This window comes from Xyrauchen texanus, chromosome 7 (assembly GCF_025860055.1).
Source record: "Xyrauchen texanus isolate HMW12.3.18 chromosome 7, RBS_HiC_50CHRs, whole genome shotgun sequence".
NCBI classification, from domain to species: domain Eukaryota; kingdom Metazoa; phylum Chordata; class Actinopteri; order Cypriniformes; family Catostomidae; genus Xyrauchen; species Xyrauchen texanus.
Window position 1 is genome coordinate 25,375,666 of NC_068282.1, and position 13,410 is coordinate 25,389,075.

The 13,410-nt window shown below is 38.9% G+C and overlaps 1 protein-coding gene across 2 annotated transcripts in view; it reads right to left on the reverse strand.

The window, feature by feature from the left end:
* Nucleotides 1-6,626: 6,626 nt before the first annotated feature.
* Nucleotides 6,627-13,410, reverse strand: part of usp13 (ubiquitin specific peptidase 13) — a 42,909-nt gene continuing 36,125 nt past the window's right edge. For both annotated transcript variants that reach the window (XM_052130791.1, XM_052130790.1), the window contains exons 19-21: nucleotides 13,094-13,286; nucleotides 12,880-12,964; nucleotides 6,627-9,254 (exon numbers count right to left, since the gene is read on the reverse strand). In XM_052130791.1, coding sequence (XP_051986751.1) covers nucleotides 9,158-9,254; nucleotides 12,880-12,964; nucleotides 13,094-13,286 — 375 coding nt within the window. In that variant the 3' untranslated portion in view covers nucleotides 6,627-9,157. The remainder of the gene's footprint in view (nucleotides 9,255-12,879; nucleotides 12,965-13,093; nucleotides 13,287-13,410) is intronic.

A 13,410-nucleotide genomic window follows, 5' to 3' on the forward strand; every position in this document is an offset into this window, starting at 1 on the left:
AAGTCCTTTAAGAGAAGAACTTTGACGAAAAGCCAAAATGTGGAACAGACAAAAACATATTTCTCTGCAGAGCACCTTTACATTCCAGAGAACTGTGAGTGCTGGATAATACTATTTTAGTGGATTTGCACTGCAGTTTATGAGTTCCCTTAAGAGCACAATGCTGGGCAAAGATTGTATGAGTATGCCTTAGAGAAAATATCTGATAGACCTGCAATGTAACCAGTGGGAGCCAGTGGAAAACTTGATTAGTCTCTGAAATTGTCAATTCCACAATTTACTAGAGGAACTCATGTGCAAGAAAAACATTGTTTGAACTCACAGAGGACTTCCTCAATCAATAATGACTTGATTAGAAATGTACTTTATAGACTTCATCTATTCAATTGCACTCTTTATTTGAGATGGTGAAGATGATGGGGATATTTTAGAAGAGACTGAAGAAGTATTTTGGGTGGCACTAGTCAAACCCTGGACACTCCACTGCATCATCCCTTTATTTCTTGGAGCTTGCAGACCAGATTACAAAGCCTTACTTATCCTGCATGTGAAAAATAGAGGTGTTATTAGTTAGCATGTTAGTATGATATCAGATAAGAGCCATTCCTTGCCATATTTTGACCTCCTGATATAACTGAACAAAAATCTATATTCCATCAAGATATTTTTGTGAAACAAACGGTTTCTTAAAAAATTTAATATTGATTATTTTACTAGAGACACACATGATGCAGGGAATTCTGATTCCTTTTGCCTGAATTTACTGCCTGGATTTCACAAGATAAAAAGTGTCTCCGTTTTGAAAGAAAACTGCCCAAAATGTAAGCCAAATCCTTAAAATTTTTGTTTTTCAGAACGCAGCATCATATTTTATACTCTAATAAATTCAATAGGCACTTTACCACCATCGTGCCGAACGCTTCTCGTTGCAAAACCGTACTGTTCCGATCCAGTCGGCACAATTACAACTTTATTTTAAACTGTGGTGCTGTGAGACCAGGAATGCACGTAACAAATATGTCAGTTGGCAACGGCATGAGAGGTAAACATTGGAGCGAATGCGCTGTGGGAGATGATCACATATTAGGGTTTTTTTTACAGGGTTGTGTATGCAACTGGACACAAACACACTGAAAGGTAAAAGTTATATGAATAATATTTTGATATATTATATGAGTTATGAGCTAGCTAGCAATCTACCTCCTGATGAAAAAGGCTTGTAGAAAAATAATGTACCATACTGGCATACTAGTAAAAACCATCATTAAAAAAATCATGAAGATAATTATATTATATTTATTTTCAGCTACCTATAAACAACTGAGATACCTTGGCAATTATGAGTGAGTCACCATGTACAGTTTACGAAAACCATTCCACCAGCACAGTTGAGCACAGTTAGCTAAAGCCCAAAGTATACTTCGGTTTTGACATGAACCCTTAGCGTCTGCATACAGTCGAATGCTAGCCTTTAAAACTATACTTCATTGGAGCATGCATGCTATAACTGCTGTTAGATACTGGTCTATTTCTCTTTAGGAATTTAAACCCATAAAAATGTATTTATATTCATTTTGACTTGCGTTACACAAATGCAGGTATCTCCTGACTTCCTCACACCTGTGCTTTTGACATGCACGTCCACTGTTGTTGTTGTTTCCACCTTTTTGTCCTGATGTTAAGTGGCATTAAATCGTCTTCTAGCTCTTCTTCGTGAAAACAACAGCTTAATTGTGAGTATTGCCACATTATGGACCTACTAATTATACCAAATAATTCCAAGCCCATGTGCATTCTGCACATTCAGGGTATGTGCGGTTAGAAAAATCGAGCCGCACGCATTCTGAGCTCGAACACCCCGCTGATAACAAACTTTGCGCCACGCTTCTTGTACGCAGACATATCGGAGTGCTTGCCAATATGCTGTTGAAACTTAATTTATTAATATATTCATAATAAGGGGGCCTGGGTAGCTCAGTAAGTACTGACATTGACTACCACCCCTGGAGTCGTCAGTTTGAATCCAGGATATGCTGAGTGACTCCAGTCAGGTCTCCTAAGCAACCAAATTGGCCGGGTTGCTAGGGAGGGTAGAGTCACAGGGGTAACCTCCTCGTGGTCATGATTAGTTGTTTTCGCTCTCAGTGGGGCACGTGGTAAGTTGTGCACGGATTGCGGAGAGTAGCATGAGCCTCCACATGCTGTGAGTCTCCACAGTGTCATGCACAGCGAGCCGGTGTCATGTACAGCGAGCCACTGTCTCAGAAGCAGAGGCAACTGAGACTTGTCCTCCACCTGGATTGAGGTGTGTAATCGTGCCACCACGAGGACCTACTAAGTAGTGGAAATTGGGCATTCCAAATTGGGAAAAAGGGGTAAAAAATTATATTGTAATTGCACTATTGAAGTATTTGACAATTACGGTTTATTCAAACCACAAAAGTGAAACATGAATTAAAACTGTCGTGTCAGATGTGAAGGGAGAGGAGAATTTATGCGCACATCAACCAAAAAGTCATCCGCATAGGATGCACCTGTCCTGTGCTTCCTCGCTCAAGCCTCCTCGGGATGAATCTTCTGTCCTCACCTCCTCGTGGTGCATTTGAAAATTGATACGTCCTTCTTGATGGCGGACAATGATCGGTTTCTGGGTCACGGGCTTGAGGATGGAGAAGCGAGGACAGAGATTATTTTATTTATTGAGATAACAACGTCTGCGTTTTTACCATAGGAGAAGACGTAATGGTCAATTAGCGTATTATGACAGTAAGACACCGTTTGCGGATGCCATACAAATGATTAGGGAGAGCCGTAAACTAAAACCTACCTGTCGCAAAATTATATGTGTCTTCTCTTATAAAACAGCAATTTTATCGTAGTAAACTCAAAACATTGTTCATTCCAGGGGCGTTGCTAGACATAAAGCTCTACTGGGGCACAGGCCCCCTGTTACTCATATCGCTTTTTTTTTTTCTCTTAAAAGCCTGCTGCTTGCAAGAAATGTGCAACACAATGCATTATACAAACTTCCCTTGCTTAACCCACTATTCTAACACTGCAACAAGTACTGGGAAAGGTAAACATGTAGAGATATTAATCTTTATGAAAATATTTAAGTATCTTCAACATACTGTACATGAACATTCTCAAAATGTTTTACGTCATAAAAGGCATACAATATATATGCAAATAACAAAACTGGAGAAAACTTTCTTGCACATTTGCATTCTTCTATATTACACATTACACATCAGGAAAACCTCTGACAAGTAAGTCTATGAATTGCATTATACAACGTCTGGCAAAACGGCCTCAGACGAAATAGCTTTAGACAAAAAGGTCTCAGAATGAGCAGAGAGTTGGTTGCTAGGCAGAGTTGGTAGCTAAACTGGCTGAGTTTGGTTGCTAGTTTGCAAAACTTTCTGAGCTATCTCTAACTATAAATGCAGAAGTGTCGTTTATATAAATTAATAACTAGCTAGCTAACATAATTAGTGTAAGTTTAAACTGGCATTTGAAAATCATTAAGTTTACTTGTAACAACAACTTAAAACAAGCCAAACTATAGTCCTTTTTAATCGCTAAGTAATTAGCACACAGCAGCCATAGTTACTGCCAACTGATTATGTAGTGTCCTAAACTAGCGCTAGTGAATTACATTATTAATTTCATATCCAAAAGATTGATTCATTGTTATCATACACCATCAAAGACAGCACTACAAAAAAAAAAAACACTTTCATGCTTTCTTGTCCCTGCTTATTCCAAAGAATTTTCTGATGTCCATTTACAGGAGCCAATAATGTTTGAGTCAAAATAAGATCATCAGTATTATTTAGAAACTTACTTTTCTCAATTCTGACTCGCATGCTGACATCTGGGTAAGGTTGCACCAGTTGATTGAGTGGTTTTCTGCATTGCATTTAGATAGATCAATGTTTTTCCGGGATTATCAATCTAAATGAATGCACTTACAAATATAGTAAATTGTTAAAACTCAAACATGAGATTTTACTGGGGCACAGCAAATTTATACTGGAGCACGTGCCCCAGTAAAAGGGATCTAGCGATGCCCCTGATTCATTCCAAAAGGAAAGCCTAATGTAAAACATCTTGAAGGATAGGCAGACAGGCAGTGAGTTCATTAAGTGATGAGCTGTTTCCTCACAAAAGCAGTTTATTCAGCACACATTTATTTTATAACATTTATTAAAAATAAACAGCCTATTGACTCCTTGCCAGTGTACTGCCCATAGAATGTCTGTGTGTTATTCATTTTCTTGCTGACCTTGTAGGCTCCTCTTGATAGAAGGCCTCTGACAAGGATGCACAATTTAAGAAATTAGAAGCACTCACTGGCCGTTCCAATTTCCCCCATTCATTTTTGGTCCGTCTTGTTCAAAATAGTCTTTGACCGTGCTTGAGTGGAAATGTTAATGGAGCCATTCCTTACCGTGCTCAGGCTGATGGTGAAAAAGCACTTAATGTTACTCACATAAGTTTATAGTGGTTGATGTTCAGCTTGTATGAGTTTTAAAGGGATGGTTCACCCGAGAATGAAAATTCTCTCATAATTTTCACACACACATCCCATCCCAGATTTTTTTGAAAAATATCTCTAATCCATACAATGTCAGTGATTGGTGGCCACAACAAGTCATTTTTTACTATAAATCTCCACTTTCACATTCTTCTTCTTTTATATTTAGCAATTCACATTCTTTGTGCATATTACCACCTACTGAGCAGAGAGGATCATTTATAGGAAATAAGAACTTAAATGTTGATCTGTTTCTCACCCACACCTATCATATTGCTTAAAACAACATGGATTGAACCACTGGAGATTAATTTGATGCTGCCTTTATTTGCTTTTTGTAGCTTCAAAGTTCTGGTCACCATTCACTTGCATTTTATGGACCTACAGAGCTATAAACATTTTCTATTAGGAAGACTTGCAGACTTGAGTGAGATTTAAGATGACATTTATTTGATGAATATAAAACAGAAAAGTAATCTCTCTTTGGCGGTCCGAAGAAGTTGTACTCTGAAACGTCATATCCTGCCGGAGAGAGGAGGCAGGTGCAAGGAGCCTACCCCCGTGCAACTGGTGGTGGTGGGGTGGTGGAGGTTGCTGTGTTAGCACACTGAAACAGCAGTGTGATAGATTGTCAGCAGACTTATAAAGCAATGGCTTACATGTGATTGTCTGGGAATTACCCAGCTAATGGTGCGATGATGTACAGCTGCTAGTCTTCCCGCTAGAACTATGCTGCGCTTACATTTCTAAAAATCTTTATTTGTGTTCAACAGAAGAAAGTCATACAAATCTGGGATGGCATAATGATGAATAAATAATAAGAGAATTGTCAATCTTAAGTGAACTATCCCTTTAATTTTGCTTGTTTTTGTGGACACACAAGTGCTTAATGTCGCACACTGTACATGCTTAAAAGAAAGTACATAGAAGTTATTGATTTTTAAATGCTATGCAAAACCTATATAGATTTTTATTTCCTCGTTCAGCCGAAAACAGAAGACAAAGACCTTAGACACCAGAAAGTTTTACTTGCTTTGTCAACTGCTTCTCAAAATGTTCAAAACTTTCAAAATCTGTAAATGGTCTTCTTTTATTTTAAGTATTATGTAACTTATTTAAAAAAGTCAGTGTTCCAGCTGAAATGTTTTCTACTACTTTCATTACTGGTCCCACACAAAGTGCAAGAATTCATTTTAAAGCAATGATAAATGAAAAAGTATGTAAAGTCTTTCAAGCACCCATTATGAAGTATTATTTATTTATTTTATATATTTGTTTAATAACTGTGCTATGTATTTATTTTAGTATTCTATGTCTACAAATATTTGGAAAGCCCAATATATGCTAAATGATACAGTTAGGATAGACTTGTGCATTATAGCTGAATGCTAGATTATAGATTATATCATGCCTGAAGCCAAACCTTCCCTTTTCTAGAACTGTACAATCTCAGGTGTGATTGTCTAGATTAATTCACGCTCCAGAAGTACTTCTGATATGAGAGGACTGCATGCTGAACATACTTATTTTTGAATGCTATAGATTTATTTATATGCATGGACTTGAAATGCCTATTTTAATCTATACCCTTCATTTCTATGACATATATATCTCTGTTATCAAATTATTTTGCAATTCAAAATAAATACTGATTGGTAGAATAGCATATAACCATAAAATATAGAAATAACAAGCAGTTTTACATTGCAGTGGGTAATCTGAACAAGAAATTCTTTTTATTCACTTATATTACCACTCTTGCAATAGCCAGATTTACTAAAGCCTTCATAATTCACACCATGAATCTGAGACTCAAGTAACAGCCAGTTATATGTTATGCATCAATCAGAACTGTGTTTCTGATTTTATACATGCAAATTTTCTGAATGTTTGCCAAAGGCTTTATTAACTCTGGCTCAATATTTAAACATGTGAAAAAAGTTATCTTTTGAAATAAAATATTGTAATAGACTTTATATGCCTGTTTGTTTTTCTAAATTTTTAAAGGGACTCTGAAGGAAATGAAAAAGTATTCTGTTTTCAATTTGTCTCTATTCAAATGTTACCAAACATAACAGTGGCACACATTAACAATTGTGACTTTATTGAACTATACAAACATTATGAGTCAAAAGTACAATTGAACAGATTTTAGAATGAGGAATCCCACATTAGCCATGATTGTGTGTTCCAAAAAATATAATGTATGGATAGGAAAATCCATTAAAAACAACTTATAACAAAGAAGTTGGCAAGTTTGTATAGTAACTACAGAATTGTAGAAACTTTTTATTTTCTTTTTTTTTTCTTTTTTTGCAAAAAAGAGCTTAAAAATAAAAATGTACCACTTGACCTTCAGTTCCATGAAAAACAGAACCCACTAAAGATCAATAATATATTGCAAAATGTCAACTGACTAACTTCTGAGTTTTAGTGCACATATTGATAATATCAAGGCATGTTTGAGAAAGATGTGGTAAATGTATTCACTTTCACACACAATATAAAGACAGGAGAGACAGAATAGGGAGATGGGTACAAAAATTCATTCAATCAAGTGAGAGAAAAAATGGGAGAGAACAAGAGCAAGAGGGAACCCTTTAAGAAGCCTTGTATGGATAAGCAAATGAAAAAACTGAAAGATAAATGGACAATAAATGCAAGTGGAAAAGGCCCTATGAAGACACCTGAACTCCCAACTTAACAGAAAGTGCACAAAATTAAAAGAAAAAGGACAGGGTGCAGTTTACAGCAGTATGTGCAATATTCAGTTGAACAAAATTGAGATTCACAGGCCCCACCTCAGCCTGAGAGAGGTAATAAAACAATGAATATTTAACATAAATTCAGTGCTGCTAAATATCAGACTGAGCCTTACGTAATAATATAACACTTTAAAGAGTACCTGCCAAGTATACATTAGTGTTTTGTTTGGTAATAACAAATGGGTAAGTGTGAGGTTTGATGTGGGCAGAGCCAAGTTTGTCAGATATGTCATAAAGCTTGAGGAGAATTTGGTAATAATGAGTTCCAGAAAGAATATATCCATTTATCAGAAATAGTTCTTTGTATAACACTGCATATAATTCAGTTATTTTTGTCCTTGCATATTACTTAGGTACCAGATAAAAACAGTACTACATTCTATAAGACTGAGATCACAAACTACATCAAACTGATCCCAGTTTTTAAACTGCTGAGGATATCATCAAAGCACTTGAACATTTCAAGAAAATGTGATATCGTTGCATTTTCAGATCAGCATTCACAAACTGACTAAAAGCCGTCACAGACCTAAAGGGCATGTCCACATGAACCAAAAAGATGAAAATGATAAGTGTTCAAAAGAAATATCCTTTAAGCTATTCCAATCATAAAATTGCAACAACAGATTGGACTTTTTCCAAGTTTAAGTTGCAAGTTACATCAGAGTTCTTCTGCCTAAAGGTATGTTAACTAGACCAACTTCTGCTCCTGGGGAGATCAAACCTGAAAGATCAATCCCTAATGCTAGTAGTATCTATCTACTGCAGCACATATCAAACAGCAACATGTAAGACCTATCTAACAAGGATCACAGTCCAATATTTATACACTGGCCAGCAAAAAACATAGAAACCATTTCTCACTGCGCATGACTTCTTTCTTTATAGCCATGACTCAAAAACATATGCATGTAAAATTTCTGTGAGAAAATCACATTATGCCATGAATCAATAGCACCCTTAAGCCACTTCGTGGCAGATCTATCTGAAATCCATTCTAATAGATTTATAAGTTGTTTCAGTACTGGGTAAAACAACTGGGTAACCCAAAGGACATAAAATAAACTGATGTACATTCAGCTTTCAACTGGGATGGCAGAAATAACACTTTTGAATCCAGGCACACATTATAGTTGCAAAAGAAATATGTCTTCTTGAAAAATACTGGCACAGGAGCTCAAAGTATAAAAAGAGAAATGTAACAAATAAATTGAGAATATATTAGGAAAATTACCACCCCTGGAGTTCGAATCCCAGGGCATACTGAGTAATTCCAGCCAGGTCTCCTTAGCAACTAAATTGTCCCATTTGCTAGGGAGGGTATATCCCGGTTGCATGGATGCCGCAGAGAATAACGTGAAGCCTCCACACGCGCTATGTCTCCGCAGCAACGCGCTCAACGAGCCATGTGATAAAATGTGCAAATTGATGGTCTCAGACGTGGAGGCAACAGAGATTCATTCTCCACCACCTGGATTGAGTCACTACGCCACCACGAGGACTTAGAGTGTATTGGGTATTCGAAATTGGGGAGAAAAAGGGGAGAACATTTTTTAAATAAAATAATAATATAGAAGGAAAATAATCTGCATACCTAAAATTGCACGCACCCCACTATACCTTTAAAGCAGACACAAAACGAACAAACACTCACAACATAGACAGACAGAAATAATTTGTTTCCCTGCTTGACTGTTCATGTGGTGTGAGGGTCTGTGCAGGTATTGGCAGGGACTGAGAGTTCCTCTCTCCTCCTCACAGATGTACATGCTCCCGTAGTTTCCAGCAGTGTCAGTGGAGTCCCATAACTCTCTGGTCTAACGGCAGTGCATAATATTTTGAAGATCCAGATCTAGCAGCTTGACAGGCGCCGGTAAAAGTACATGTAGCCCAAGTCTTTAGGAGGCCTCTCTGACAAACACACTTTGTGGTCATTGTAAATCAGCCATCTAGGGAAATAAAAAAAAAAGTTTGAGTTGGAAGAAATGTAAAGTGGCTGGCCACAAAAAGTATTTGGACCCTTTTGGACACTTAAACATTTCTGAATGTAATTGCATTAGATAAAAAATATCAAACTAAGTGGAATCAGGAAACAAATGTCACTAGAGCTTTTACTAGAGTAACTTTACTCTTCTGAGCACTTTTTAAAACTACATTCAAGCAACTGGTCTCAAGGTGAATTTTAGTGGATGCATGAAGTTCACATGGGTGTTCTAGCAGAGTAACCTGCTGTAGTTTATCAAATTATCTATGGATATTTTCCACAAAGTTTGACAACCAGTAAGTGTACAAAACGTTTTGTGTTCATTCTGAACAGTATAGTATATCTACTGTTTTCTAATTTGAAACCCAACTCACTTCTTTAGTGAAATTTTTTGGTTTAAAAATTGTGTTTGTGCTATTTTACATTTAAATAAATGTCTCTTGGTTTATGTATTACATATTTTGTTATTTAACCTTCTGAGACATGAGCGTGACTGTTGTGTGCATTTTCCTTTTTGATTTGTGACTAGTAGAACCTAATAAGCAAGCAAAAAAAAAATTTAATCGGCATGGGCCTCCACACACACTATGTGTCTGTGGTAACACGCTCAACGAGCCACGTGATAAGATGCGAGGTTTGACTTCCTCAGATGCGGAGGCAGCTGAGATTCGTCCTCCGCCACCCAGATTGAGGTGTTACTACGCCACCGCGTTTTGTTTTTGCATATTTACTTCTGATTTAAAGTAATGGACAGCATCAACCAATATCTGCAATATTACAATAAATGTATACATTGTAAATTCTGAGACTATGTACTGATTATCATTGTCCTATGTCTGCCAAACATGTTGAGTGGTCCAAAAATTATCTGCAGCCTGAAACTGAACTTTTGAGATTTTAGGAATGAATGCACTTGGCTTCACAGAGAGCTATAGGATGCTCCCTATTTAGTGAATGACTTAACATCCAGTGTGCAGTGTACAATGGATAAACAGTATAGGAATGCATTTACTAATGTTAATGAATAAGGCCATATTGTTCAGTGATAACAAAAATTATAATTAAAATTAAGCTAAATATGTGTTAATGTTGAAAATTATTTAAAATAACTAATATGTTTTTTCAACTTTTGAGGGAATAATTAAAAAAAATCCATGTACTGTATGTTGACATCGTGTTTATCAGCATGCTGACATGTAAAAAATGAATGAATTTTTTAAAGCGGCATATCAAACGAGACTGTTAGGGTTACCTCATCTTGTTCTCACTGTTACCCCTTTGTTTACCATTTTTGTCACTTTTGTATTCCGTAGTTTTCACTTTTGTCCCTTGTCTAGATCCACAGTCTCCCTGTTAGCGTTCGTGTTCTCATTCATTGTTTTCACCTGCCCTCGTTAATTTGCCACTGGTTTCTGTTTATCCCCTTGTTATCTTGTTTGAGTTCTGTTTTTTCATTGGTTCCTGTCTTCCCATGTCCGTGTATTTAAACCCTGTCTGTTTGTTCAGTCGGTGTCTATCGTTGAATGTTGTTAGCCTGGTATGTGTTCCCTGCCCGTTTTCTCAGTCTTGTGTTTATTTCCCCATTGAGGGTTTTTCCTGTGTTCCCGTGTTTTCCGTGTACCTGCCTTGTTTGTTTCTTTAATAAAGCTGAACTGCACTTGGATCCGCATCTCCTCGTCTGCCCTCGCTGCTCATTCACAACAGAACGATAGACCAAAACAATGGATCCAGCGGTTTTGCGAGCAAGCTGCCGTCTGCTCAGCCTTAGGCAGGGAAACCGTCCGGTAGAGGACCAAATCCGCGATTTCCTCGCGATTGCGAGTGCCACCGAATTCCCTGAATCCGACCTGGTGGTGTTTTTTCAGGCCAACCTGAATTGTGCGCTCCAGGAGCGGTTACCACCGTCGACGCGCGGCTGGACGCTCCTCGAGTTCATTGAAGAGACTCTGCTGGTCTGCGCTTCACCGTTCACTGTGGGCGTCATCGAGGAGAACCCTGCCACTCCTCCCACAGTGGTAACCCTCCTTGGCTCCGCCGGCCCCTATCCTGCGGCCACCACCCAGGTCCTCCAAGCCTACCCACATCACGTGGTCAGCTCCCAGGCCACCTGAGCCTGTCCTTGCCCTGAGGTCAGCTCCCAGACCTCCTGCACCTGTCCTTGCCCTACGGCCAGGTCCCAAACCTCCTGAACTTATCCTTGCCCTGTGGCCAGCTCCCAGACCTCCTGAACCGGTCCTTGCCCCATGGCCATCTCCTAGTCCACCTAAACCGGCCTCTGTCCTGTGGCCTCCTCCTAGGCCCCCTGAGCCGGCCCTTGCCTTATGCCCAGCCCCCGGGCCATCTAAACCTGTCCCTGCCCGGTCGATACCTCCCTGGTCCCCCAAACCTGTCCCTTTGTGCCCCCAGGGACTGCCTAATTGGCCCTCGTGGACCGTCTCATTGCCCCTCGTTGCCCCCTTGGACTGCCTGTCTGCCCCTCGTTGCCCCCTTGGACTTCCTGCCTGCCCTCTGTGCCCCCTTGGACTTCCTGCCTGCCCTTTGTGCCCCCAGTCAATGGACATTTTTTGTTTTTTTTGTTTTATGTCATGTTACTGTTGATCGTCTGGAATCCGATCCTTGAGGGGGGGCTCTGTTAGGGTTACCTCGTCTTGTTCTCACTGTTACCCCTTTGTTTACCATTTTTGTCACTTTTGTATTCCGTAGTTTTCACTTTTGTCCCTTGTCTAATATTTCCCCATTGAGGGTTTTTCCTTTGTTCCCGTGTTTTCCGTGTACCTGCCTTGTTTGTTTCTTTAATAAAGTTGAACTGCACTTGGATCCGCATCTCCTCGTCTGCCCTCGCTTCTCATTCACAACAGAGACTATATATGTTAATCTTTACACATAAACAGGTTTCAATGAAAAGATTTAAAGAGGTTTCTTACCAGAGACACTATTATTGGCTGTGTGCCCGTAGAAGTGCTTCACGGAAATCTACGTCATGTTGTTTTGTGACATGACTCGGTGCGCCAAAAAAATTACCCTTAAATGACAGTCTAGAGTGTTGTAGAGTGAACAGAATTCAGTCGGTTTAAATTCATTAAAATTATGCGTTGCCAGTAGTGAAGCCAAAATATAACATCGACTCATGTGGACGCAGGGTCACATTAGGATATTATAAATTTATTTTTATAGTGTGACTTAAATGTCTAAATTGTTTTTTAGGCCACTGAATGTCCAATTACATTTGTTTTTCCAATACTTCATGACAATTTGTTGTAGACAAGTGCAGAACGATTTTTATTTTGGTGTTCTCTGCAATCAGTCTGTGATTGTGGATGATTGTGTTGAATCCAGTTGCATAACTACTGGCAATGCAGGATGTGCAGATGTACTGGGGCAAGGATGAAAGGTGGCTTGTGATGGCCGAACTTGTAAATGTCTGCAGGTTATGAAACGACTGAGGGGGACCCCCCTATCTATATGGCCCCACCAAAGGCGATAAAGGTGCTTTGCAATGGGGCCTATAAGATCCAAGTTATGCCACTGGCTCAAGCATATCCACAAAATGAAAATGTGTCAAGAAATAACACATATTACAATCTGCATACCTTCCCTCTTTTTTGATATGACAGACATAATGACCCGACATTGTAGATGCTCCCATATGGCTGATGAAGGCAAACAGCTCATACCCTTCAATTTGAGAAAGAAAGGGGGGAAACAACATCTGGGGTGAAAAACAAATCAACAACGTGTAAATTGCATAATTTTCAATATGTGTTGACCCCTGTTTGTTCAGTTCAATATTTAGTGAGCACTTACGCCCAGGTCCATCTCTGACGTGGGGACTGGACAGGTCCTGATCTGGAGACAGTGAGGAGTCAGTGTAGGCATTGGCGTTTGAGAAGCTGTTATCATTTGGCTCTGTGTCTGCCGTGTCTGACATAGCCTCACTCTCATCCTCACACTCTGGGTGGGTAAATATCCAGTCAAGAGCTCGCTCCAAGTTGTTTTTCTGTAGTTAGACAAGCAAGGAGTACAAAACTGATTACTATTATAATTGTGTTTTCATTGTAATCAGGCCAAAAGACAAAATACTTAAAATTACCACTCAGGCAGTGGAGCTCTTAGTACAGAAT